At 39.9% G+C, this 27,959-nt stretch overlaps 2 protein-coding genes across 4 annotated transcripts in view; one reads left to right on the forward strand and one right to left on the reverse strand.

Annotated features, from left to right (window-relative positions):
- The first annotated feature begins 178 nt into the window (after positions 1-178).
- Positions 179-18,615, forward strand: TECR (trans-2,3-enoyl-CoA reductase). Of its 3 annotated transcripts, XM_050977378.1 has the most exons (14): positions 179-232; positions 2,800-2,951; positions 9,541-9,591; positions 10,099-10,150; positions 10,477-10,521; positions 11,806-11,909; positions 13,994-14,109; positions 14,220-14,325; positions 15,207-15,279; positions 15,371-15,414; positions 16,699-16,756; positions 17,266-17,354; positions 18,349-18,394; positions 18,488-18,615. In XM_050977378.1, the coding sequence occupies exons 2-14, from the start codon at positions 2,949-2,951 to the stop codon at positions 18,613-18,615; spliced, it is 915 nt and encodes a 304-aa protein (XP_050833335.1). In that variant the 5' UTR covers positions 179-232; positions 2,800-2,948. The 3 variants fall into 3 exon arrangements, with proteins under 3 accessions (XP_050833335.1, XP_030082202.1, XP_030082204.2); XM_030226342.2 differs by lacking the exon at positions 2,800-2,951 and having other exon boundaries at positions 185-232; XM_030226344.2 differs by lacking the exon at positions 2,800-2,951 and having other exon boundaries at positions 185-232; positions 18,269-18,394; positions 18,488-18,614.
- A 2,333-nt stretch (positions 18,616-20,948) lies between these two features.
- Positions 20,949-27,959, reverse strand: part of ABCA4 (ATP binding cassette subfamily A member 4) — a 60,115-nt gene continuing 53,104 nt past the window's right edge. The window contains exons 40-49 of the mRNA XM_050977527.1: positions 27,284-27,413; positions 26,282-26,402; positions 26,040-26,102; positions 25,822-25,928; positions 24,691-24,832; positions 23,984-24,118; positions 22,714-22,817; positions 22,534-22,626; positions 21,956-22,205; positions 20,949-21,068 (exon numbers count right to left, since the gene is read on the reverse strand). Coding sequence (XP_050833484.1) covers positions 20,952-21,068; positions 21,956-22,205; positions 22,534-22,626; positions 22,714-22,817; positions 23,984-24,118; positions 24,691-24,832; positions 25,822-25,928; positions 26,040-26,102; positions 26,282-26,402; positions 27,284-27,413 — 1,262 coding nt within the window. The 3' untranslated portion in view covers positions 20,949-20,951. The remainder of the gene's footprint in view (positions 21,069-21,955; positions 22,206-22,533; positions 22,627-22,713; positions 22,818-23,983; positions 24,119-24,690; positions 24,833-25,821; positions 25,929-26,039; positions 26,103-26,281; positions 26,403-27,283; positions 27,414-27,959) is intronic.

The raw sequence follows: 27,959 nt of genomic DNA on the forward strand, positions 1-27,959 counted from the left end.
GCGGTCCCGCACTGCTGCGGCTGCCCGGGGCACCGCCGCCGGCTGGGCAGGCAGCGCTGCTAGCAGCCGCCCACCGGCACGGCCGGGCAGCGGCCCCGGCCCGGGCGGGGCGGGGGGTCCGGGCGCCGCCTGATTGGCCGCAGCGCGGGGCCCCGCGGAAGGTGCCGCGGGCGGCGGCGGGGGCGGCGCGGCGGGTGCCCGCAGAATGGGCGGCAGAGCCGGCTTCTTCGAGGTGGGTGCGGCGGCGCCGGGGGCGGGGGGCGGCCAAGGCGAGGCGAGCCCGGGCCAGGTCCCGCAGCATCCTGCCGCCGGTGGACGGGGCTGCCCGGGATCCCGGCGGGTTCCTTTCTCTTCCCCCTCTATCTGCATTGAAGCGCCGGGGAGCCGGAGCCACCCGCTCCCGAGTCTGCCGAGGGAAGTGAACGCCTCCGGAGCCGGGCAGAGGGGCCCGGAGGGGCACGATGCTCCCCGGGGTTTCACCGGGGCGAGGGAGCAAAAGCGGCTGCCTCTCGCCCCGTCCTCTCCTTCCCCGGGCACGTTCCCCTCGCCGTTCCTGATCCCCGCGTCCCCGGTGTTCCTCGGACGTGTTCCCAGCGAACGGGGCGGGGGGAATCCCCGGGCTTCCCGGCGCGCTCTCGGCGGTCCGCGGAGGCGCCGGATCAATGGCTCTGGGCTTCTCGCGGGTCCTGCCTAGGGCAGCACGCGGGCAGCCTGCGCTGGCTCTGGCAGCGCGTCCCAGCCCTACGGAGAGAGCGAGGAATGTTCTCGGCACCTTCTGTCCCCAACTTCTCGGAAAACCCCGTGGCCAGCCACTGTGCGCCTCACCGGCAGCCGTCCCGTGCAGCCTTCCGGCCCGGTGCAGGCGTGGCCTTGGGCGGCAGCGCCCTGGGCCGGCTCGGCGGCAGGGAGCCGGCGGGCGAGTTGATGCCCTGGCCGAGAGGACGGCTCCCGGTGCGGCGCCCGCTGCCCGGCGGATACGGGCGAGGGCCCTTTGCTAGCACGGAGCGCTCGATCTTGAGTGGGGAATAAAAAACAGCCGGGAGGAGTTTAGTACAGTCAGCTCCTTGTGCGTACAGAAAGCGCAGAGTAACGTGCACCTGGGGAGCTTCAAGGGTAACATCTCATCCACTTACATAAACACCACACCGACTCTTTGCTAGAATTAGTTAGGCTGGCTAATACAAAAAAATCTAAAGAGCGGCTTGTGTTACAAAAACAGGTCTGTACAAGCTAAATTACAGCAATTCTGAATGTGTTTCTGCAGGCTTATGCTTGGGTTTCTCCATCACGACTTACCTGAAAGAAATGCACAGGGGAGGAATGTTCCTGCTCCCGTGCAAATTACAAAGCAGTTGTTATTATAACACAAATAGAGTCCAAAGTCATCTGAAAATCATCTGCTCCTTTAGTAACTCCCCATGACCTAAAAATTCGGGTTTTACTTTTCAAAGCTATAAAAATGATCCAGACATTACAATTCAGCAAAATAAACTGCCAATAGCTCTTTCGGGTGCAAGGTAGGCACCCGCACCGTGCTTTTTCCTCAGCAGTCTTGACTTCCCAGGATTGTTTTAGGAAAAACAACCAAGCTTTTACTGCCTCATGGATTTCTACCAGTGAGGGAGAACTCATACTGTTGTGAGATCCAATTGCAGGGGCAAGCACATGTGTAATACCCTTCTGATTGGCCTCAGTCACTTCAGGTTTGCTCTTCTGCCTCAGACTTATTTGAACTCCTGAAGAACACTAGTTACTAGAAGACCTCAAAAGCACAGACATCATTATTGTTACCTGATTTTTCAGATGGGGAAACAGACAAAAGTTGAATGACCTGCTCAGTCTTGCTAGCGAGGACAATAGCAGCAGATCCAGGTCTTTGGAGTCCTAAGTCAAGATCCAGTGTTTAAGCTACACTAAAGCAAACTCAGCATGATTCATGAATTTACATGTCAGCTTTGTATATCTTAGTCTTTTTCTTTTTATAGCAGATAATGGGTGGAAACACATTTGCCCAGCTCATTCCATGTGTAAGCTGTCTCAGGGGTAGGATGTGGACAAAAACTGCCTAAGTAACACTAGCAGTGCAGTTCTCTATTGCTTTGTGCACTGTTCTCCCTGATTTGTTTTCTGTTACAAATTCATTGACTTTGAATCCTGAATTGCATTTCCCCACCACACATTCAAAGCTGAGCTATGTAAAGAGAGAAGGTGAGTGTCCCACTTCTCTCAGCAGTTCCTGGGGAGGACAGGCAGAATCTCTACTGTTGTTATAAACTTTAGGGCTCCCTCTTTGAGGAACTCTATAAATTTGTACTTTCCCCTAAACATTTATAAAGCATTTACCCTTTACTGTTCTTCTGTGGTACTTCCTGATAAGAATCACAAATCACTTCACAATCACCAAACTGTCATCTTTACTTCAGATGTTGGTTTGTTTCTACTTTCACCTCATTTTTTTAATCACTAATAGTTCAGAAGAACCTTCTCAAGGACAACTATAAATAAATATGCATATACTTGAAAATACTGCACCTGATAATTTGAGGAGACTTGTATCTAGAGACTTGTATCTAGATTACTATTCTTTAGGAGTGCTCAATTCTCTAAGTTTTATAGAGAACAACTCTTCTGACCTATCTGAGGTTTGTTTCAGGGCTTATGATACTGTTTATCCTAACAGTGCCTCTTTTCCTCCTTTCCATAGGAGGGATGCCTATGTGACGTGCTCAGATGTAAATGCTCTCCAGTAGAGCTCTGAAGTTAAACTAATGAATTGTACTATTTCTTTTTACTTGACAGGTTTAGATCTTCAAAAGCATTTCATATAAAGAAAATAGTGTGGTGTTCTGACTGCCTAGAGGAAAGATCCTTGAACAAATATATTCATACTGTAGAAAATTCCTGTCATAAGAGCCACATTTGTACTTTTGCTCCCTTAATTAGTTGGGATGGTAAGTGCCTTTTGTGAGCAGCAATACCCAAAAAATATTTTGGAATCTTCACTCCCTGATGATAGATTGAACTGACATGTGCAGTACAGTCTAAAAGCAATAATGTACTGCCCCCCCTTGTTGGCATTTAAAGTTCCCTCCCTCTTCTGTGTGTGATGAAAACCCTCTGAATGTAAGGGGGTGGCGACTGCTGTCTGGCTGGCATGGCTGAGATGTCACAGCTCCTGTTACAAAGGCTGCTCCCTCTCAGAGCTATGCTGTCTAAAGCCTCGTCAAGTAAGAGCACTGAGAACAAGTGCTAAAAGCAGGACTGCAGAACATTTCAAGATGCTGTATCCTCCACGAATTGCCAGAAAGACAAGGCCACATATGAGATATTTGAACAGTCATTTAAAGGGACAACTGAAAATTTCCCTGCTGTTTGAAGACATCTGCTCTGTTTTCACAAGTAACACTAAAGATTATTAGCATAGAAAGAGATGAAAGAGCAAACACTACCCCTTACTCTTCTAACTCCACTTTTCCCCACATTTACCAACACTTCAACATTCAGTTGTACTGCTTTACTTAGAAGACAGCAATTTGTCTTTTTTCCTCTGTGAAGCATTGAAAGAGAAACTTAATTTTGTATAGGAGAAGATGATAGTGAAACATTTATTGGCAGGAGGCACCTCGAGCTACTCAGAATTTGAAGGCTACATTTGAAATTAAAAGTCTTATATTAGGGAAAAAAATGGACTTCTTTGAAGTATATTTAGAGAAAAACCAAACCCCCAGTTTTGTAAGTTCACCTGTCTGTATAAGCTCTCTAAAATTCCCAGGGTTTTCAGTCTTCCTGCACTATCAAAAGGCAGCAGACCCATCCTTGATGCTGCTGGGTAAAAAACAAAGGAAAAAATCCTCTTCAATTTCTTCAATTCCATGTCAAAAGTATACACTGTACATTTTGACATCCCTACAGCAAATTATGCACAAAGAGTAGTAATGACACTAGAAATACTGAAGTTTGATAATGCAAACACAGTGCTGATACAAAGATATGATTGTGATTTCACAAAGAATTTGTATAACTCTTTTACCTGAATATTGCCATTGTAGAAAATAACCATAAACTAAAGCCCCAAGGCAGTGAATATTCTCTTGCACAAGGAAAAGGCTATGCAGTGGTGTTGGAAAACCTGGATGTCTATTTAGCGTTGAGTCAAAGCTGGCTCAGGTTCTCAGATGGAGGCACTCCAATGTGCTTCATAGTGACAGTGATACTCAGTGAATGATGTGACTTTTCAGTATGCCTGGGAAATTGGCAACATGCAGCTCTGTGTTAGCCAGCCTAAGTAAATATGCACTGAGTCAGTATTAACTGGTGGAAGTTCCTTTTCATCTTGTGTATCCTGCAAGATCTCATAGTAGTAAAAGCTGAAAAGTTTTTGTAGATTTTCAAGAGCCAGAATTCACTGTGAAGGCCTTAATGACTTCTCCTTTCTTGAAAAATAAATCAGCCTCCCACCCCAAGTGAATAGACCTTCCTTTTCCTTCCTGACTGTTCTTATGCTGACTCATTTTATCTCTGCCAATTATATAAATGAATCCATGTCTTTCTGAAGGATGAGCATTTGTAGCTCTGGCTGTTAGCATCCTTAGGTCCAGGTCCACAAAGCAACTTTGGTTTTGCAATGTGTTTGGGTTAGGCACCCAGCTCCAAGGTGAGATAGGACAATTTGGTCAGGGTATCCAAGTTTACTTCAACTCTTATCTCTTTACTGTGTGGTATCCCAGAATGCATCTGCTGTAGAGAAGCACTGAACAGAATTACAATGGAAGGGAGCAGTGATAAAAGAAGCTCAGAGAGACAGAAATTCAGGCTCTTTCTTTGGTAGGAGACAGCCCTTTTCACTGAATTCCTCTCCTGCCTGTACTTTTTGGTTTGCCTGTGGGAGAAATGGGGAATGGCAAAAGAGAATTCCAAAGCAATTTTCCCACTTCCTGGCAGTGTGTCTAACTATTACATGTAAAACATGAAGAGCAGCATGTCCTTTGCTGATAGTTTAGTTTCATTCAGAAAGAATCTAAATGCTGTGCATTGTGCTGACCTTGGGATAAAGATGCTTACTGGATCAATATCCTTGGGGATTTAGATGAGAACATGTCTAACTAGCAAATCAGAAACAGGTGGAAGAAATAAAACTGCAGAATGAGTGTCAGCACAGGTCAAACACTGGCTTGCAGAAGAGCAGAACTTAGGAAGCTGAGTAGTAAATACCTGTAAATGAACCTGTAGATGTTAGACATCTGAATTCTACAAAAGTGAAAATTAATTTTAGAAAACCCTTTGAGTATGGGCATCACTGTATGTCTTTGTACACAGTGAAATAATGCAATCAGATTCTAGTCTCGTGAAATATGAGCCAGTGTTTCAGAGGTAAGGATTTGTTTAGCTGGACTACTTAGAGAATAAGGTTCAGCACTCCACAGGTAAGATGATGAAATTTTGCTTTGTGAACATTTGCCTTGGTTCTGATTTGGGAATTTCTCCCATGCATGTGGCTAAGCTGTGAGACTCCCTGCCTCAGGACTGTTTACACAGGTTTAAAAGGCAAATGGATAAACTAGTTGAAGAAAGAAATCCATGAAAAATTATTAAATACATAGGCAGCACTTCTGGTGGAGGAGAATCCAAATCACTGTGTCTGTCTCCTCCCTTTCCCTCAATCACTACATTCTTGCCCTGTTTTATTACTTTTTCTGAGTCTGCTGCTGGCTGTTTCAGAAACCAATTCTAGATGGATCCTTAGATCCATCCTCTGCAACAGTTTGTAGCTTTTGGTGCAAGAGAAGCTTCAGACTGAGAGTCAATTGTAAAGCAGCAGCACAAACAGAATTTTCAGTGTAAGTACACTTACAGCAATCTCCCTTTGGCTTAATTCTTGACTTGAAGGAAACTATTCTTGATATGCCCTGATGAGATCATACTAAGGCATGCTTATTCCCTTCAGGAACAACACAGTCTACCAGAAAAGTCAAAGGAGATAGAGAAAATTAATAATTCTATAGGAAAAATGTTTAGAAAGACTCAGTTCTCCACAATTAGGACTGTGGCAACCACTGGACTGTGTTTTTAGAGTTAAATTCAAAGAAGCTGATTTATGTAAGCATTCTGACAGTTCAGGGAGAATTCATTCTGCATTGCTCTTTCTCAAAGTGGTTGGTTCCTATACTGTGAAATAAACTTTTTTTTTTTTAACTGAGTAATTTCAAAAGAAATCAATACAATTTATGCTTATGTCAGTGCTTATAAAGTCTCACTCAAGTGTACTCAATCTGCTGATTACAAATGGTTTCAAATTAAACTTCTAAGATGCACAGACATGATAAATGTGTCAGTACTGCCATAATAGTTATCACATTATTTCTGAAGATCTGTTGATCCTGTAGCACTTTAGCTATGGCTTTAAACTGCAGGAATTCAAGTGAACTATATTTCTGTAATTCTATTACAGAGACACTAAAACCTCTTTTTAAACACTTTGCTCAGCTGTTCTTCCCTTATGAATACTTCAATTTTACCTTTTTATTTTCTGAATAAAAATTTAACAGCTGAATATAGTTTTCTCTGCTCATATTGTGTATTGGTCATTCTTTGCCCTCAGCCTGTTTGTGTTCAAAACATTAATAGTCAAGATTTTTTTATTTTACTAATGACACTATTGATCTTTAATCCTGATGCAATTGAAGAAATTTGTCTTCTAATCGAAGAAATATATTTGTAGTCACTTGTAAAAGAGTTTTTACCGTCTTGCACAAATCAGCCTATTGATTAACTTCTACTCTAAGTAGTCTCAGAGAAGCTGTAGTTTAAAATGTCTTTAAAAATTCACCAAAAAAATGGACTGTAAGTCTTATGGAGTAATGCAGGCCAACAGTTGGTGTCCTATTGTGCTAAATGCTTTGAAAACACAATGAAATTGAAGTTCTCTGAGCCAAACAATTTATGTTTAAAAGAGATGATACCCATCAGTAAGTGTTCCAAGAACAGATTGCCGGGTGTCTAAAAACTGTTGCCAACCAGTGCATTAACTGCCTTGGTGCTGTGCCTCAAGGCTGGAAACACTGTGTTCAGTGCTAGGGTGCTTCATGGCATTGGCCAGGATGTTCAGGAACTACCATTTCTTGCTTAGGATCAGGCTTTTCTGTTCCTTGTGCAGGGAACACCTACACTGGGGGATGTTCTGACAAATCTAAGAGGCGTGATAATTAGAGGAAACAGTCACCTTGCTTTCACTCTGTTGCTGCACAATTTGCTGTGGACTGGAATGGAATCTAAAGCTGTGTTCTGGCATCCATCTTTCTGAAAAGGGAAAGAATGTTTGATATTTGCTTAGATCTTGAAAGTAATTGAAAGTAAATTAAATGTTTGAAGTGGGAAAAAAAAAAAAAAGAAATATCGAGCAATTTAGGTTGCAGGAGCCTTGTGGAAATCATGCAGTTAAACTCCTGTTCAAAGCAGATACAGCCAGATCAAATGGCATTGGGTCTTGTCCAGTCCAGTTTTAAATGTCTCCAAGAATGGAGATTCCACATCCTCTCTAAGCAACTTCTCATATTTGGTCTAGCTCATGGTGAAAAAAATTCCTTGTGTCTGGATTTTCTCCTGTTTTATCCAGACATATTCCCTCTCACCATTATCTCTGTGCACCTCCAAGAAGAGTCTGGATCCATCATCTCTATAGGCTCCCTTAGGTATTTGCATGGACCAGTAAAGGCAAGTATGACAATTTGGCATTTGAAAGAATTGTGCTGGAACAGAACCAAATAACAGTGGAATGAAGCTTTATTTGTATGTTTTCCACACTGATTCTAAAGGTTCACAGATATTTCTGTACAGCCACTCCCATGAAAACCACAGAGCAAAAGAACTCTGTAATTTTCAGTCTGGTCTTGTGCCTAGCAAGAATAACCCAGCTAAAATACCTTAGGTGGCAGAAAGATATTTAAGCCACTGTATTGACCTGGAGAATATCTCTCTAATGCAACCACTGGAGGCCATAGATTAAAACTACCCCTAGGGGATTCTGATAAAATATATGCACTTGGGTTGGGTATGGATTGGGAAGGACACTACTAAAAGTGTAGGCACTGCTGCAGTCTGCAGGGCAGCCCATTGACAGAAGAGCTTTGAGATACACCAAAGATTTTAATAGTCCTTGTAGCAACTTGGCATCAGAAGGGACAAAAGGTGGTGTACAGCCCCCTCTCTGCCCTGTACTTGTTCTGTGGACTGCAAGTGTCAGAATGATGTATTTCAAGAATAGTCTTCTGGGAAAGGAATCCACTTCATTTGCTTTCCCATGGAGATTTCACACAAACAGACATTAAAATTGGAAATGTGTGTTATTTTAAATATAAAAAATCAAGGGAAAACATATCCTAACAATCCAACACATACTTGTTACATATCACAAAGGAGGAACAGCACTTATCTCCCTCAATGTCCCAGTCAGAGCTTTCACTGCACAGGCAGAAACCACCATGGCATTAGTGTTCCTTGTGGAGATCAGATTTGATAGGTGTGACTGGAGCTGAAGTGCTCCATTGCTTTGCCAAAAGAAAACCCTTTGGGACAAGTGAAACAAGAAATAAGATACTCCAACCAAGTGATCTCTTTAAAGCAACCCTCTGAGAAGGATACTGGACTGTGACTCCTATTTTTAGTGAGGAATCATATTTAAAATCTAATATTAATCCATTCTCTTGGCCAGTTAATACCAAACATAATTAATGCTAGATGTTTATATAAAAACCCCAACAACTGCAATGAGGTTTAGGGAGCTGTTGCAACTGGGCTTTGAAATGTCTGGGGACTTTTCTGCTTGGCTGTTGATCAAATCATAACATTTTGCCAAACTGCCATTTGATCATGGAAATAAACTGCTCTTTCCTTTTCAGAGCTGTAGCGAAACCTCTGCTTGGAATATAAAATGCTAATATGTAATTAATAAAACAAGTGATTGAAGAGGCAAGAGTAACACTAACTATTCCTATAACTGTTAAATGTTTGTGAAGCCCAGATATTTAGCTGCATTTGTTCATTATGTCCACCAATATTTTCCACTCTCCTTGCAATTAAAATATTCTGGAAACAATACACAAAAATCTTCAAGCTACTCAGAATGTTTGCTTATATGCATATATACAGTTAAATTTTTTTCTCAAACTCTAATTTTATGAATCATAAAAGTACTGTTCCTTAGTAATTCCTATGAAACTTTTCTACCCCTTACTTCTTCCACTTGCTCTAGCATAAGAAAATACTCAAGATTACACTTGAGTAACACTTAGCTACTTCTGCTACTGAATATATCCAAGACAATTCATTTGGCTTTTTTTTTTTTTCTCCAAGTTGAGTGCTTTTGGAAATTGGTGATTGAAACTGTCTCTTGAGAACATCAAGAAGGTTTTAAACTCAATTCACAGATCAGAGAAAACCGGTGTCCAACTCTGAGAGTCATATTAATTATGAATTTTGGAATCAGCTAAGATTTTACATATTATTTAGCCAATAATGATTAATTATCATTTTGTATCCTCTCAGGTGGAAATCCTTGATTGGGAGACAAAGAAACAGCTATGCTTCCTAGATAAGGTAAAAGAGAAATCTGCTTAAAAGACTAGGTGACTTTTTAAGAAATTATTAACTTTTCTTAAGTAAATATGGTGTTTATGAAGGGTATTTAATCTTCTGGTAGCCTGTCCTTGGCCACTTGCAATGATTATGCAAACTTCATACTGACTACAGTGTATTTCAACCCTTTTCCAGAAGGAGGTTTTGGGCAAAAAGGACAACTTCAGTTTCCTTTACTAAGTTGCTTTAGTAAGAGGGTGCCTGTTGTTTGGTACTCAGGAACCATCAAATTGTCACTGCTGTAATAGTAACTCTAGATCATTGCTAGAGAAGCTGCCTCTGAAACAGGTGTCAAAAATTGTCCTGCCTTTTTCCTGTCAGTTCTTTGAATCCTTCATGCCAAGGCTAGACGTCTGTACAAAATAGTTACATTGTCTAGGTCACATTTCTATTGGGCTTAATAGTTTTACACCTAGTAGTCATCATTCAAAATATGCATCTTACATTTACAATATTTTTGTTGCCTAGGTGGAGCCAAATGCTACAATTAGAGAGATCAGATTGATGTTCCATAAATTATGTGAGTATAACTTCTGCAGCAGCTCACATCATACCAGAGTATCCAGCACATAAATAGGAAAAAATTACATAATTGGAATGTAATATATGCACACATAATACTGATAACCTGCACATGAATGTGATCACAGTGATATTTCAGTAAAATTATTTTATCCTGATACAGCTTTGTATTTTGTTTGGCTGTATAATTATCACCTATATTAGTGTTGAATAAATATTCATAAAACCTTTAAACGAAGCTGATCTTGTTGTATTGCATTCACTATAGTAGTGGGTGATCTAAACTGAACATTGTACATCACACAACTCTGTATGGTCTTACAGATCCTCGGTGGTACCCAGCAAGGCAGTCCATAAAACTTGATCCAAGTAAGTACTTGTGAGGTCTGGAGTTAACTAAGCTGAGCAGGGCCCTGGCAGGAAAGGTGTACTTAAGGGTATTGGCTCTTAAGAATCTGTTTCCAGCTATGTTAATTAGCACTGTGAAAGCTGAAGAGAATCCAGAACAAATATAATTCTTTGGAAGGAAACACAGTTACACCCTGGTGCTTGGTAATTAATTTAGGAGTTTGCACATTGTTCCAATGCACTTTCTCACTACTGAGCTCTGTTGCTTTCCAGAGAGGCAGCACAGGATCTAGATATTCACTGCCCTTAGCTGCAGTCAAATGATCTCCATGATGGTGCTCAGCTGGGAGCACCAAAAAGGGCTTTGAGTTTGAGCTATCAATTCACATAATCCTCTGTTCTCAGGCAGGAATTACAGTTCTTTTGAGGGAAGCTAATGCAGAACACATTGCTGTGGACTTAGCAATTGCTGACAAAGCTGATGACAGCTGGCTGACTTCATTAATACACTTGTAGGTATTGCTACTAGAAGCCTCTTACATGGCCTGAGTCCACAAAAGAAAGTCTAATTGCCAAACTGTGTGAATTCATCTTAGCTAAAATAGAACGCTTTCTTTCTTTGCTTTCATTAAGGACAAGTTTATTTAAACAATCCCTTAAAAGTATGCTGGTGAAGATTTGCTCATTGTGTAAAATCTATCCATGGAAAACAGATGTATGATTATCTTGTTTCCTTCTCTGAAGGTCTCCCTTGTCAGATTTCTCTGTGAATTTACATGAGAAAATGCTGGCCTTCTGGAGATTCCTCCAAATCTAGGCATTAAAAGCTCAAGTGCAGTGGAATCACCTCATAACTTGATTGTTTGGGAAAAGAAAGGCAATTAAATTTTCTATAGGAGAGTTTTCCAAACAGCTTATCCTATCTTCTGTTTCTCTGATGATGAGCAATGAGAATAGCAGAAGAGACAGAGAGGTGCAGCTGACTAGGTCAGGGAACTGTCAAAGGGCATTGCCCCATCAACAAATTCTGCTGTTGGCAGTGATGAAGAAAGTCTACTAGACTAGGCAGGCACATAGGATTGAGAATTCTTTTAAACTGTTTGGGTGTGAATAGAGGATCCAGACTTATATGTGATTACAGGGATAAATAAAAATTAAGTGTCGATATTCTTGGTCTGTTTAATGAGATTCCAATAAACCTACATCACATCAAGTAGTCTCATAGATAAAGCACCATATAAAGCTAGTATGCTTCCAAAGTGGACTTGAATGTCACTAAGATGTAATTACTTCTTTCCTTCTCAGAAGGAAAGTCCCTGAGGGATGAAGAAATCCTGCAGCACCTCCCTGTTGGCACAACTGCTACCTTATACTTTAAAGATTTAGGGCCACAGATAGGATGGACTACGGTGAGCTCTGCTTCAAGTCTGAGTCATTTGAATGGCTAGTTTTCCACAGTTAATCCTTACATCACTTTTTGTTTCTCTCCAGTATTTCTGCATGATGTCTGCTCTGATAGTGGATGCAGGCAATGAATCTTCATTGCTTCAGTTCATTTAATCAGGGAAAGCAGTAACAGATTGAATGTCTGTTTAGGTCCTTGGGAGGGCAGCAGTGGAAAACCTGCTGCAGGGTAGGTTGGCTCTACAGAGCTAAAATGCAGATTGTCAAATCGATGTCTACTGCAAAATCATTAGAAACTAGGTATGTAAATGCCTTTGGCAATCTTTTCCACAGGACCCGTGTAACTCCTGACAAAATTAGGATTATACTCCATTGAGTTTGTCCTGAAAAGAGGCATGGGAGAAAATTCACATGTCAGTACTTGAAGTGACTTCAGCAAGAAAATGCATAAAATTAAGATTAGTTGCTGTCTGCATGTGACTGTGTCCCAGGACACCAGTGACAGGCTAATGACAGCTGATAATTTCTGCAATATCAGCAGCCATTCACAAAGACCTTGCATATTTACTGTCTTAGCTCAAATGCAAATTTTATCACAACTCACTTGGCAGGCAACACAGCACTGCTGTTTATGCAGCAAGGTGACCAATGACCCTTCCAGCTCTCTAGAAGGTCCTTGCTGCACAGTATTACTCTAGTTCCAATAAACAGCACGATGTCAAGAGAAAAGTACCTGATAATTTAAAGGCATATTTACCATTTATTAGCTATGAGATATTAATAAAACCTTGTGTTGATTACAAATAGCTAAGACAATGTTAATAGGAGGTAAAATTTAAAAAGTCAAATATCTTTTGCAAGACTGAGTCTTCACATCTTTACTTTGGACGCAATGCTGATAAATCTAGCAGCTATTACTCAATTCAAAAAAACCAAGAAGACAGACAAAAACTTCTAATGGCAGTGTAGACTTCAAGACACATGTGCATTAAAACCCACCAAAATATCACAGGGCAGAGTCACCCCAAGCTTCTACCATTTCATAATCTTTTGCTCTCCCTGCCCTTCAAGCTACTTCATTTAAATATAAACCAACAAGTACTTTAGTATTATCAAATCAAAAAAGATGAGCTTCTCATCTTCAAGCAAACCTGATCTTCACCAGAGAAAAAGATGATCATAACAGAAGTCAATAACCCAACTTTTCTGAGTATCAAAACAACTCTAAACACATTAGAGAACTGGGATTGTTTGGGTTTCTTTTTTGTTTGCTTTCTTTAGTTGTTGGGTTTTTGTTTGTTTGTGACAGAAGTACAATCAATTTTCCTTTCTGTGTAAGTGAGGTATGGGCCTACCTTCCTCACTTATAGATGGGTGGAAAATTCAGCTGTTAATATCTGATCCAAAGTTAACTTCAATTTAAAGTGCTATTCCTAAGAAATACACACCAATCTGAATTAAATCAAGATAGAGAAATAGCTTCTCTGGTTTCTTCTCTCTTCTTCTTTTTGTTTTTTTCCTTTCTTTTTATTTTCCTTCTAGTATTCCAATTAAAGCTTGTTTGAACATAGAATGAAATTATTGTTTCCCAGGACAACTGCTGTGCTAACTGTTCACACAGATGGGGTCACTGTGAATACTTACAAGCTGTGTTTCCAGTTTAAACAAAATTCATTCAGTAGAAGCACAACTCCTATTTCTCAAGATAAATTCTTCACCAAATTTCATTTTAAACCAAAATAAAGCAACAGCTTTTGAGTGCTAGAGAGGGGTGAGAGCTGCATAAATGTAACATGCATGCATATTTGTCACAATCTCTGGGCTGCCACTGTTATCTTTTCATACCCACACTGTCTGCTGCACTGGCAATGGCTGTTTAAATGCAACTGAGGCAAATAATTGCAAAATATTTATGTGCATGGCTACCAGTTCCATAGCCTGAGCCCAAACCTTCTGCTCCCTCCCTGCCTCCCTTAGTGCCATCCTGGATGTGTGGAGGTGTTTATCCCACTGCATTAGTTATCACAAAGAGACCAAAGCAAAACTATCACCTAATTCAGCTGTCTAATGATTTTCTCTCTTTTTACAGGTATTTTTGATAGAATATACAGGTCCATTGTTCATCTATTTTGTGTTTTATTTCCGCATGACTTTTGTCTATGGACTGGATGAGAGGTTTACATCAAGTCCACACCCAGTAGTTAAGTAAGTCTGTTTGCAGGCTTGAGCAGTATTTCTTGTAGTCTTATTCCAAATGTCTTGCCACACATGTGTTTTTTAAGCACTCTTAAATGCTTTTGTCTTGCTGTTTCCAGCTTGGCATGTATCTGCCATTCTTTCCACTACATCAAAAGGTTGATTGAAACAGTGTTTGTTCATCGATTCTCCCGTGGGACTATGCCACTGAGGAATATTGTGAAGGTAAATTCTGCCAGAATCCATCCACAGCTGCTCTTACAAATCCAGCCTAGCCAGCCTATGCTCTGCTTCTGCACCACAGACATTTTGTGTGGCTTTGGTAGCAATGCACAGCACATCTCACCCATAAAGCTGCCCCAACTTCTTTCAGAAGATTCCTAATGTCACTATTGTATAACCCACATGCTGTCATAGTGTTACTAGTATTATAGAAGTCTCATTACTTGTTAGAATTTTAAATCTTCAGCATACCCTTCCTTTTCACTCAGCTTGGTCCTTGGTCAGGAATGTGTCAGTACAGCCATTAGTGACAGCTGTGTTATCAGACTTTAGAGAGTGGAAAGTGCACTGCAGAAACACAAGGACAGCAGCAAAAGGGAAAAACTAGAGAAATCACAGGGAAAGTGTAGAGGGAAGCATCAGGCAGGAAAAGCATGGGAAAGAAAGAAACTGATGAGGTGAAGAAGAGGACAGGAGATTGGGCAGTGCAAAATAATAAGCAGAGAAGAGAGGACAGTGCCCACATCTGATCTTACAGTCTCGGGTCAGCAAAACAACTTTCTCTTCAACATACAGTCTGTATGCCCTTCAACTTTGCCCAATGGCTTGCCAGACAATATAATTTTGTTTTCAGTCATATGATCATACTTTCTAAAACTGTTTATAAACTTAACAGCTCCAAGATATTTTAGTACCATTCCCTATTAGTACCATTTCCTTACTTATTTCCTGTTACCTGCTCCCACCTACCACACTTAGTACTGCCATTTCTTGTATTATCAGCAAGTGGAAGGATTGTCTTGATCCATTGTTATCAGTAGTCCCTGCAGTGAATAATGGCCTAAAAGACTGTACTAAAACAAAGAAAATTGCTTATTTTTCAGAACTGCTTATATTACTGGGGATTTGCAGCTTGGCTTGCATATTACATCAATCATCCTCTTTACACTCCTCCTTGTAAGTAGCAAAACAGCCCTCAATGATTTAAGAATTTATGTATGTACTTCCTGTACTAGTACTAATGACATGCAAACTCTTTTTTTAATAGCTTATGGGAAAAAACAGATAAATTTTGCTGTGATCATGTTTCTGGTAGGTTTCTTGCTTTTTCTATAAAATGCTAACATGTCTTGCCTTGGTTCTTCTGTCATATAAATGGAGGAGTGGAGGATAAACAGATACTTAGGACTAGGACACTTGGGACATACTATAAGGCTGACCACTTGCATGCAAAACAGATAAATCCATCAGTTCTTTATGTGATTTTGTACACAAAGGAATATTTTGATTCAGTGTCCATTCCAAGACTAGGATATTTATCTGCTGGGATGATCTCTCATAATCTTTAAAAGTTTGTGACCCTGTGTTTAAAAGCCAGTGAGTTTGTTTTGGGAACTGTTTATTGAGTGTTAAGAATCACAACAGATCATAAATCTCAGAGAACTGGCCAACTAAGAGAGTATGTTGCTGATAATTTCCAGTGATAAAGTTTCATTTTGCTGAGCTTCAAAACCTGTTTATAGCTTTCTTTATAATACAAAATTCTTCAGTCACTGTTTATTCTCACAATTCCTAGGAATACTTCATACATGCAGAAGCAAAGTCAGTGTAGCCAATAAAGACGTACTTCCATACAAAGACTTTTCCTATGTATGTGTAACTTGTTTACAACAGCAGCTAGTCACTTGCTTTGACAAATTAATCATCAGTGACTGCAGCATCCCAAAGCAGCTTCCTAGGATGAAAATTCTGTGAGGTCATAATCTATTCACATTTTATAGAGATACTCCATAACTGAAAGCATGGAGCTGGGAATAAACTCAGGAGCTCTGACCACTAGTCATTTGCTAATAGTTATGCATTGCAGCCACTGGAGACTGTCCATAATCATAGAAATGGGTCATTTCAATACACTCTCTTTGTAATTGATTGGGGCAGCATCCTTTAAATCCAGTGAAGGAAGCTGGGTCAATTGCATTTCATGATTCATATTAATTATACTCTAGAAAAGAAAACTTACTTAGAGACCAAACTGCATCTTCCTTGGGATTTTAATAACTTTGATAAACCAAGACTATGCAAATATTTTTTAATGTTTTTAAAGGCATAAGAATGATAAAAAAATAAAGCAAGTATCCCCTGAGTTCACTTCTATCCCTGTGGTTTATTTAAATTTCAAAGGGATTATGTAAGTCATAAATTTGATATTTTGGACATGGAATCCTGTCAGTAGTCTTAGTTAAGGATATTTATTATGTTTATAATATATTATTTTCCTTTTCTTAAATATTTTAAAGAACCCCAGGAAATAACAAAAGGAAGAAAAACAAATAGAAGGGAAGAACATTTTTAACTCTGTCATACTTTTTCTTGCAGCTGTGTGAAGCTGGAAATTTTTCCATTCATGTTGCACTCAGTGACCTCCGGAGAAATGGTAAAAAACTGCATCATCATTTTTCAGTTTTGTCCAGCCATTCAGTACTTCCTTCAGTTGCTCTGCTTCAGGAAAGACCTGATCCTGGGGGGTGTTGATACTGTCAACTGACTGCTGTGGGAGCACAGGTTGCTCAGCACTGTAGAGACTGGATTCTAAGGGAAATCAGACAGTGCAAGGACTCTGACATCAGACTGTTGAACAGCACTTCTTATCTTACTGTAATCATTATTGTTTTGGGCTGGGTTGTGTTGGGAGCAGTTACTTTGGTTATACTGCCAGTGCAAAAGGAAACAATGCTGCTACAAGCAATGTTTTGGTGAGCAAGGGAAAGTTCCCTCACAGGTATCCCATTCCTCTTGTGAGTCCAGAGGACATCCTCTCTTCCCACATCCTGTTTGTCCCTCTGACAGTCATGTGACACAGAAGTAGGCAGAGCTGGTTTGTCTTTACAGGAAACAATATATTTAGGAGTATGAATATTTTGTGATTTGTTTTCTAATCTATAGGATCCAAAACCTGTAAGATCCCATATCCAACAAAGAATCCTTTCACATGGCTGTTTTTCTTTGTATCTTGTCCTAACTATACATATGAGGTATGTATTTTCAAACAAGATGTTCAGATTTTAGTTTCGCTGAATATGTTTTTGTTTCTTTTAGAATGTTTTACATGGAAGAAACCTCTGAAACCGTTCAGCTCAGTACATTTCCCCTCCTTCCCTAAACCCCATGAAATCAGGTTGTGGACAAGAATTTGTCTGCTTTTCCTCCCCTCCCTTGGGTCAGTACAGATGTGACTAACCTTACACTAAGCCCTGACCCTGGGCCAGTGCTTCCATGTGGCTGCTAGACAGGACATGCACTGTAATGCAGGGCAAATTCTGCAGCCAGGAACAGGGAGATTGTCACAGAACATGTGTTGCAGTGAGGGGATGGAGGTGTCTGGAGGATTTATAATGTAAGAGCCTAGAAATATCACTGCAGGCAGGAAGATAGTGGTCAGACAAATAAAAGATACTGTGATAGAGAAAATGAGCCAAAGTCTTCTTCCCCATTTTAAGTTACGCAATCACTTGTGTTGGTGGTGATTACTTTATAAACTGTAATCAGTTTATCATTTCATATTCCTTAATCAGGAGCTAACTCCTGACTGAGTTCAAAAGCAGATAAAGTCAGTGCAACTCAGTGTAACATTCATTCTTGCACAGAAGGACAGTGTCAGGTTTGAAATTCAGTGGAGACCAAGAGGTGTTAATGACAGCAGCACTGGGCCTTGGACTATAGAAAGTTACCATTGCTAATAGCGATGGAGGTCTGATGAATGCAAATTAGGCAGAGAAACAGGAAGGACACTGTTTTAATGCTTTAAGGTTTGTCATTGTAATAGCTGTGGAAGCAAATATGAAGGTTTTGTTTGTGATAATACAGCACTGTTCACCTTTTTGACTAAAGGTCATTAACAGTAGAAATTTATCTGGCTGACCTTGATTTTTTTATTTACCTATACTAGGACAAGGTTATTTTGATCAATAGAGACATAAATGCAAATGCTGTCATCAGAAATATTTTAAATTTCCTTGGCCAAAACAGGTGGGGACCTGGATCAGTTTCACTATCATGACTCAGTGTGTTCCAGGTGAGTAATGTTTTAGGACTTCAACCCGAAGTGATGTCAGCAGCATGTTCTTCATCTGATAATGAAATGTATCTTTTTTTCCCTTCCTTCCAGTGGGACTGTTCACCTTACTTTGCTTCATTCAGATGACAGTCTGGGCAAAGGATAAACACTGCACCTACTTAAGAGAATTCAAGGATTATCCAAGTCATAGAATGCCAATCATTCCCTTTTTGTTGTAAGAAAAGAAGGCTCAATTTGAATATTGCACAGAACCTCAAGGAGAAAAACCTCATAAACGTCCTGCCAAATAAATGAATTAATTAAAAGGATTTTGGTGCATGTTGAATCTCCAGTGCTAAGGGAAACTGTATGCACTTGAAAGCTACACGTCCTAACATTCAAGAATTCTCAACTCAGAAGCACCTTAAAAGATAAGGCTTCATTGCACTGCAAAAAAAAAGTCCCTGCAGTTCACTGTAACCTGACTTAGATTTTTCTGTACTAGTCTGTTTAGATTGATGGATCAGAGATCCTAAGAAGTCTGTGCTGAAAAGCAGCTCCAAATTTAGCAGTGGCATTCTGCAAGACAGAAGTACACTGGAAGGAGGACACACCAGCTAACTGCCAGAGCTCAGTTCAGCCAGCAAGGCCAGCTGCCCTCAGGACAGTTGCATGATCTGCCTTCTTTGACTTGAAGAGTGTGCTGCCTGGAGGCAGGTGCTTTGTAACAGATAACACTACCAAAGAACATTAATGGTTCCTGGAATAAAGAAATAGGCCATATCTCAAAAACCTGATTTGGGTCTAACACCTAATTTGCCAAAAGAATCTTAAGTAAGAAATACTCGTAGTATTTGTGAATGTAATATCCTGTGCTGGGGTTTTTTGTTTGTGTTTGGTCATTAGTTGCATACTAGTAAAGAAGATTCAGAAGCAATCTAACCTATGCCATATCTTTGATATCTGGCCTGTTTTGATACAACATCTCCTTATGATACTAAATGACCTTTTACCCAGCATTTTACATCAGGCTTCTCTCAGTAGTTTTTAATACACTTTGTAAGTACATGAAGTGACTGCTAGTCCTTGGAATGCTCTTCCTATTTTCGGAACCAGGGAGAAAAATCAGCTTCATTTTGGACTTCCTGTGTTTCCTCTGTCACAGGATTTTCTGTGGGACATAGCTGGGTTTTGTGTAAATCTAGTTAAAAAAAGCTTTTGAAATCTATCTGAATGACATTTTAAAGAAGCTATTTTAGAATATGAAGAGAATGCATAGATACTGTTTTGTTTCATAATTAATTTATTTATCAATAATAGATGTATAGAAAGATTTTTGCAACTATTTGTAAGGGTGAAATATGCAATAAAATCTATTTTAAAACCAGTTGAAATAATTATGGCAAAAAGAGAAGGCTACAGCTGGTTGCTGAAGTTTCATAATATTCTGTACAGTAAAATGCAAGAGTGTCCTTATAAAAAAAATCTGCCTTAATTGAAGAAAAATATCTTTCAAAGCAAAAATACATGACCCAGATTTTAATTCTGTATAACATACCTTAGAGAAGATTTCTTAGAAATTATTAAGTCTGATAGATAACTGAAGCATACATAATTATGAATTTGTTTTCAGTATTGTTTTTCCACTAGTTAAACTGTGAACCAGAAAAAAAGAACTAAATGTCAAATGATTTCCCACTGATTGCAGTGTGGAGTACAAGCAGGGTGAAATTTTCCTTCTGAGGAGGTAGAAAGCACATACCTTATTCAATCTTTACACCCACTTAATGTCCAGTTGCAGAAAAAAAGAAAGAATTTTGTAGTAACAAAGAGACCTTTCCATGTCTCTGCAAGAAAACAAAGGTTTTGGCAGATTTGGTCATACTTTCTTTCTTTTTAATTTCCATTTTGACATTTGGCCTCTCTTTGAGGCAACTTGAAGATGAGTATGAGATCATTTTAATTAATTTTTTTAAAGAGCAAGTTTTTTGTCTGGGTCTGAGCTCTGAATTAATTCTTTCCATTCTTACTGAGACAACCGTCTGTTTTCACTGGCAGCCTGGTGAGACAGTGGAGCAATCTCCCAGGACTAGCCCCATCAGCCAGCACTGTTCTGACCTTGATAGTCCTGTGCATTCAGCACAGCAGGAATCTGCTTCTAAGCTCGGCAATGCTCTCAGCCCTGGGATCTGTCTGCTGACTCGCAGCAGTTGACATAAGGGTTAAAGAAGAAAAACCTGCCAGCCTGAGAGAATCCATCTTTGATGTTATCTGTATGTCAACAAGGAGGAATGAGACTTCTCGTATCTTATAATGGACTTTACATTAGAGGAAGATTTTATTCTAAAGCAAGGACCTGCCTTTCCTTTGACACTCTCAGCATGTAGTGTTACTGGTAGAGCAGTGTAAGTTGGCTGTTGCTAGGGCTGTTGTTGTTGAGAGCACAGTGCTCAGAAAGGTGCAAAAAAATCAGTGTAATACTGAGTGTGCAAACCTTTGGTTTCCCCTTGCTCTGCTCTGGTATGGCACATGCTTGCACTGTGCACACACTAAGCCTGGAGGCTGCAGGAGCAGTCTATGCCTGCTGAGGCAGAGCTGGGGACACCCTGGCTTCTCGGCTGGCTCCAGCTGCACGTGGATGCAAAGGAATTTCCTCATCCTCCATCTGCTGTTTAGCAAAGTTCACAAAAACCTGTGTGAGGAAAGCAGAAAATGTCACCATGTCTTCAACTGAGATAGAATGACTTAGTGGAATGACTGCTTGGCAGGAAACAGACAGAAAGGGGAATCCACAGACATCAACTGAACTGAGACGCTTCATTATCAGCTGAGATCATGAGTTCCTCCTTTATTTTGATAAACTTCCTTGCAACTTCCTTCCTTTGGATGTACTTGCTTGCAAGAAAAATCCTACTTTTTCTTAAGGAGGAAATGGCTTCATCCAGGTTTGCACGGTTTGGACAACACGAGTTTGGTTGTGATAGGAAAGAGGAGACAGAATATTTTAGTAGGAAGCTGAAAGGCAGCCAGGAATGCCTCTCCAGCAATCCCACCAAAAACAGCTTTGCATGTGTGGACCCTTTGTTACTTAGGAAAGCAGAGAGATGGGGCCAATACCCTCTGGCAAGTGGGTGTTTTCAAAACTCCCAGTAGACTTCCCAGGTTTTGTGTGTCTAATTGCTTCTTACAGTATCTTTGACATGACACAGTCCAAACCTCTTATTTAAAATAAAATGCTATTCTCAGCTCAGTCTCATTCCAAATTGCTGACATTGCTCAGACTGCTCCTCCTGTAGGAATGGGTTGTGTGAATTCTGTCATATGGGAAATGCTGTCTTACTAGCTTTCACATGGCACCTGTTTACACAGGGAATAAGTTACTGATTCATACTGATACACCCTCCTTGATGAGAGGCCTGGGAATCTTGCCTGAGAAAGAGGTGTGAGATAATTCTCTAAACAATTTGGTCCTTCAGTTGTTTGGATACATCCCCATTATGTTGTCTAATTCTCACCAGACAGGTGAGAATTCTCACCTGTCTGGTGGAATTTCTCATGGACGTTTTTCTTTTTACTCACCTGATCTAATGTTGTTTGAGACACAGAATATTCTTCAATATGCAGATTTTCCTTATTGGAGATTATTAATCGAAAAATCTTAGCCAGAGAGGAAGAGCAAATTTGATACTGCAGCATGTTGTAGTGTTTCTCTCTCTGGAAACTCCCTGGGAAGTTGATGCGTATGAATTTCTCAGCAGGAGCAGGATCTGGAGGCAGCCCAGACTTTGGAGCTTTGATTTTCAGAGTGACAATGTAGCCATCTCCAAACCTGGGAAGGACATGTGGATTTAGGAATTGGGTGAATAGGTTGTTTCATCATTCAGGAAGGAAATTTATTTTCTGCAGCTAGGAAAACAATAACAGTATCTGAAAGACATTGCATAAGATCCAGCTTTTTAGGAAGCCCTGTATTTGCCTTGCAGAAGTGGTATGTAGGATAATAGAGTTGAAATGAGATCTGGTCAGATTGTCTAATATACAATAGAGCTGCACCCAGAAATAGGTGTGGTTAACCACTGAATTGCTTATATGAAGAATAGTACTTCACATACACTTAATTTTCTGATTAAAAACCACCATAAAAATATTCTACTTACTTGTATTTTAGCTCTTGAATTGTGCCTAGGCATTTGAAGGTACCTTGTACCATGATGGCTAAACGAGTACAGAGGGCTTCACATTCTTCCATACTTTCAAAACAGAGAAGAGATATTTGAGATAAAAGCCAACAGATATACTTCAGCTGCTTTCAGAGTCTGAATGTGAACAGTTTTTACCTGTGTGAGGTTAGCACCACCGCTCGCCCATCTCTGAGCACACCAACAATAGAGTCCCACAGGAGGCGCCGGGACTGAGGGTCCATCCCTGTAGTTGGTTCATCCTGTAATGGAAATATCAAGGCAATCAGAGTCAGATAAAACAGGGAAAATCTATTTAGAATCAGGTCGTTTTTTGGACCATAGCATGTGAGTGTTTCTCTACAGTAATCTGTGGCTTGACAAACACAGGAGTGAGTGGGTACCAATGAACTTCTTGGCACAAAGCAGTAAGGAAACAAGACCATGGACTGCAGGTAAGAATACAGTGCTGTCTGTGTAGGGCACAGCTACAGGGAAGGGAGTGCCTTTTCTGGGCAACAGTGAGCTCTCACCAGATCATCTGACTTGTATAAACATATAGGACATAGTTCAATTCAAGAAATCAGTGAAGTCATTCTGAGTTACACCATCTAAGGATTTGATCCTATATAAGTCAGCTAATCCAGTAAGTAACAAAAAATATAAACAAAATTAGGATAGAAAAACTTTCATTGAACATCTTGTCTTAAGAAATTATGAGAAAACGTTTTATCTGCCTGTTTACTACAGCAGAATACATGTAAAGGCATATTAAATAGTACAAGGAACCAGGCTACTAATATGTATTAAAACACTTCTTCATAGACTTTACAAAGTAAAAGTGACTGTGTCTAAAAGTTATAGACATACAAATTAAGGTGGTAGAGTATAGTCTAAATAAAGAATTTCTGTAGTAATTCCATACTGAATTTCCCTTTAGATATACAATTATCTGATCACTTATTTTATTTGGCAAGAACTACATTTCAGCATTTGTATAGTTTAGTATAAATTTGTATAATTTATTCCAAAGCTATTAAAGGCTGAAAAAGGGTAGGTATCTTCCTTTGTTCTGCTGGATAAAGCAGCCAGGTGGATTTGTTGGAAGATCATCTTTTACATCAGTGGCTACACTCTGACAAGAAAAGGCAGACTGAAACTAAACAACAGTTTAAATTCAGACTTTTCTGGATTATAGATTTTATCTCAACACATTCGTTTTTGAAGATCTTTCTTTTGAAATCACTTGGGGTCCATTAGAAGCATAGATACACATCCCAGACTACACCTGAAATTAATTCAAAATTACACGGAAATAGCTGTAAGTTGAGGGCAGAAGGGAGCTTTCAAGGACTTTGGAGCTCTTTATCAGGTAGTGTTATGAGATCTCATATTGAACTAGCCAGGGCTGTGTTTCCATGATACTTACTAGCAAGACGAGTGGTGGGCAGCCTATCAGGGCAATGGCAGTGGAGAGCTTGCGCTTGTTGCCACCACTGTAGGTCCCTGCCAGGTGGTCTGCGTACATAGGAAGTCCCAGCTTCTGGATGCCCCATTCAGCAACCTGTGAGAAAAACCATCTGTTTCACACAGCAGCGAATGCAGAACAGACAGGATTGCTGATACATCCCTCTTCTGGTAGAAACATGACAGTCCCCTGGGTTTTAGTACATTCATTTTAGAACTGGGCCAGGGAAGTACAAAGCATTTATGATGATGATGAGGGGCATTCTAACTAGGTGAGGAAAAGCCATAAAGCAGCCTCAGCTGTAGACTTCTATCTGTGCAAGAATTTAAATTATTTTCTTCTGGAATCTTCTTTATGTTTTCTTCCCTGTACATACACAACTTTAAAGGCAAGAGCAAAACAGCAACCAGCGCCATTCTGAGCCACAGCAATTGCATCTTTAGCCTTCCACTGTTGGTGCCACAGATTTGCGGGTACCATTAATGCCTGGGAACCTGCATTTGATAGTGTGTTCTTGTTACTTAACTGTCCAAATGACAGAAACCACACCCAGGACTTCAATACACAGAATAACGAGTACACTTTGGAAATTCTGGCCCTTAGCATGTTAAGAGCATCATCAATCATTACAAATATCACTGTAATTATCAAAAGAAAGAGTACTTTACCCTCTTGATTTCTTCTGCTGGAACCCCCCGCAAGCGTGCATATAAATACAGGTGTTCTCGTCCTGTGAGCAGGTCATCAATGGCATCAAACTGAGGGCAGTATCCCATGTTTTGATGGACATCAGAAATGTGGGTCAATATACTGGAGAAACAAAGCAAAGAGTTGTAGTTCTATAATGCTAGCTCTAAGACAGAGATGAACACTTTGAATAAAATCCTTATTTTCTGGGGCAACAACTCTCGTAAGAGAAGAATTAATTCTTCCAGATAAAACATGCTATGAAAATATCTGTCTGTTCATAAGAGCAAGGAGTATATTGTTGTCATAAGTCAAATCAGTCCTGGTTAAGAGTGTAAGTCCATTTTCCCTCACCCATTTTCTTGTTAAAGTATAGACTAACTTAATAAGAAGTTCTTTAAACAGCCACTTGGGTTTATTTACTTATTTTTAAAACAGTGTATATATCTAGAAAAAAAAGAAGCAAGTTATTTCAGCTAAAAAAATGGTCACTAGCAACAGACAGGCAGGACACAAGGCTAACATGTCAATGGGTAGTAGGAAAAGTACAAAATCACAGAATGGGTGTGGTTGGAAGGGGGCTCTGGAGGTTATCTTGTCCACTGACCCTGCCTGGGCAGAGTCACCTAGAACAGGCTGAGCAGGACCATGTCCTGGCAAAAAAAGAGTTATTGCTCAAATCACATCAATGGACAAAGAATCAAATCCCAACCACACCTAACAAGCCAAGGCACACAACCTGGAAGTAAACCAACATAAGTGCATACCAGATCACCCTGTAATAACTTATGACATTATGCCAGCACTGTGTAAACAAAAATGTTAGAAACAGCCACAGAAAAATCCCAAAGCTCAGATCAAAGTACCCTGTTGGATGGGTTATCTTATGTTTGGGAGCTCTTGCCACTAGATATGATTGCCTTGTCCCACTGTTAGCATTACTACAACTTACCCACAGATTTTACAAGCGTTAAAGGTATCAAATGCAGTTGTATGTTACCCATCATCTCAGTGCCATAGAGCTGCTGGATCATTGAGAGTGTGATCTGGACACTTCTAATCTGGACACTGCTGGTAAATGGACTGTCACAGGAGTTTTTTAAGGTACTTACCTACTGCCAGCCACTATAGCATCTCCAGACGTCACATCAGTATCTCCAGTCAGCATTTTGAATGTTGTTGTTTTGCCAGCACCATTCACTCCCAAAAGGCCAAAGCACTAAATTGTAAAATTTATCATATTCTTAAATATTTCCAACTTGCAAATCAGTGGGGGCATAAAATCTGAACTGATCCATGGAATGTAATCCAGTGTTATTGAACAACCTACCTCTCCGGGACGGATGCCAACACAGAGTCTGTCCACTGCAGGCTTGCGTCGACCTGCATAAATCTATATTGATGGGGGGAAGAAAAAAGAAAGGAAAGTTCCTATTTCAAGACATCTACAGAAATGAAAATCAGCAGAATTTTTAGTTTTGTTTAATGCTATTGGGATGAGGCATCTTTAGAACTGAGACAGGAGTAAATTTGTTTTTTCTATTTTCTCCAGGACTATTCTCAAAATATTACCTTGGTCAGTTCTTGTAATTGTAAGATATCTGTTTTGTTTCCTCCATTCATGATTCTTTTTCTTTCTTCTGCAACATCCTCATCTTCATTAATAATAGGTGACATGGCTGTCTCAGCAAACCTAGAAAAACCCAAGATACTGGGTTGCCCTGGGTTCAGTTAGAATAACAGTGTTAAACAATGGCTAATCTGCTGCCAAAAATGTGACTGGTGGAAGCAGTGGGGTTGAAACTTCACAACTGGCTGCAGTATTCCTGCTGTTGGGAGAAGCCCTGACCTTTAAAGTTAATCTCTAAATACTAAAAAGGGAGGAAATGGCTTGCTCAAAAGAACAGGCCTTGTCAGTCACTGATATGAGAAAAACCTGCCCCTTAGCCATAGCTTTCACTATTTGGCTAATCTTAGTAGCTAGTGATGGTCCTTAGAAGTAGAAGTTTTGAGTAGATCTCTCAGCAAGTCAGTATTTTTATAATTGCACCAATTAGTACTCATGTTGGCAATCTTGAACAGGAATGAATGACCCACTCACAGCTGGTAGGTGGCTCTTTTCATCTAGAGGCACATTTTTAAACAGAGCGTGTCCAGGATACAGCTGTCCTGTGCCACAGACTAGAATTGCTGTCTTGGGATGCCAGGCTAGTAGCTCATAGTACTAGCTAGTACCTAGCCTGACTGAGGAGACTACAAACTTTCCAGGTAATTTTATATTCTCATTATTATAGTGTCTTAAATGAAATAAAAATACATTAAAATCTTAATTCAAGAAAACTAATTTCTTTAATATAATATTCTTAAATCCTCTTAAGATAATGCAGATTTTTAAATGCTTTTTTGGATCAGGATGTCAACAAATTAAGATAAGATTGGGTAAGTAAATAGAGAACAAAAAAAGCCACAAATTTAGAGAAAAATTAAGAACAAAAAGAAGAAAAGAGGGACATAGAGAATAACAAAGATAGTCATCCTTTTAACAAGGAACATTAAGAGAACTTTTAGACATACCATCTTGTGGAGAACAAACGGTGCTGCATAAAGAGATTCAGAAAGAAGAACACAACTCCTTGAAGAGCCATGGCAACCAGGTTCTTTCCAACAAAGTTCCACTGAAAGGGATCAGAAACATGCTCCTCACCTTTGGAGAAAGAAAGGGATGTGAAATACTACTGAAAAACCCCACTACTCCTCAGAACAAAAAGCGTAATCATAATGAATTACTGTACTTTATTTGCTCATGATCAGGCAACAGTTTTAATTGTCCAGTCTTATAAAAAGTCTTAACAAAATACCTTCCAAGTTCAGCTGCTGCATGGGAGTAAAAATAATCTCTCTGAATACGCACTAATTTGGATATCATTACACAAAACTTGCATGGATTATGTGAAAAGACACACATTTGCTGAATTAAAACTGATGAGTTCTGTTCTATGACTATTCTTTTAATAAGTTGTCTGATATCAAAGACAACCATATCCCAAGAGAATGCATTTGAAGAACAACAGCCACTTTAAACATCAGCTGAGGTATTCAAATGAAATGAAAAAAATAAATCCTCCTGTAGTGATTTAGGGTCTTCCAAACAAAGGATAAAAAGACACCAGAGTCTGACACTGAACAAATGGGCTCATTTCCAATGCAGATTATATGCAGTTGGGCCGCAGAGTTCTGGCAGCACTATCAG

This window comes from Serinus canaria, chromosome 8 (assembly GCF_022539315.1).
Source record: "Serinus canaria isolate serCan28SL12 chromosome 8, serCan2020, whole genome shotgun sequence".
NCBI classification, from domain to species: domain Eukaryota; kingdom Metazoa; phylum Chordata; class Aves; order Passeriformes; family Fringillidae; genus Serinus; species Serinus canaria.

Bases quoted from the DNA above. Each gene is read 5' to 3' on its own strand.
- TECR (XM_030226342.2), top strand. From the start codon at position 206: ATGGGCGGCAGAGCCGGCTTCTTCGAG. The intron at 10,522-11,805 runs GTAAGTACTTGT...TTTCCTTCTCAG, and splicing joins GTCCATAAAACTTGATCCAA to AAGGAAAGTCCCTGAGGGAT. The intron at 15,280-15,370 runs GTAAGTAGCAAA...TTTTTTTAATAG, and splicing joins TCCTCTTTACACTCCTCCTT to CTTATGGGAAAAAACAGATA.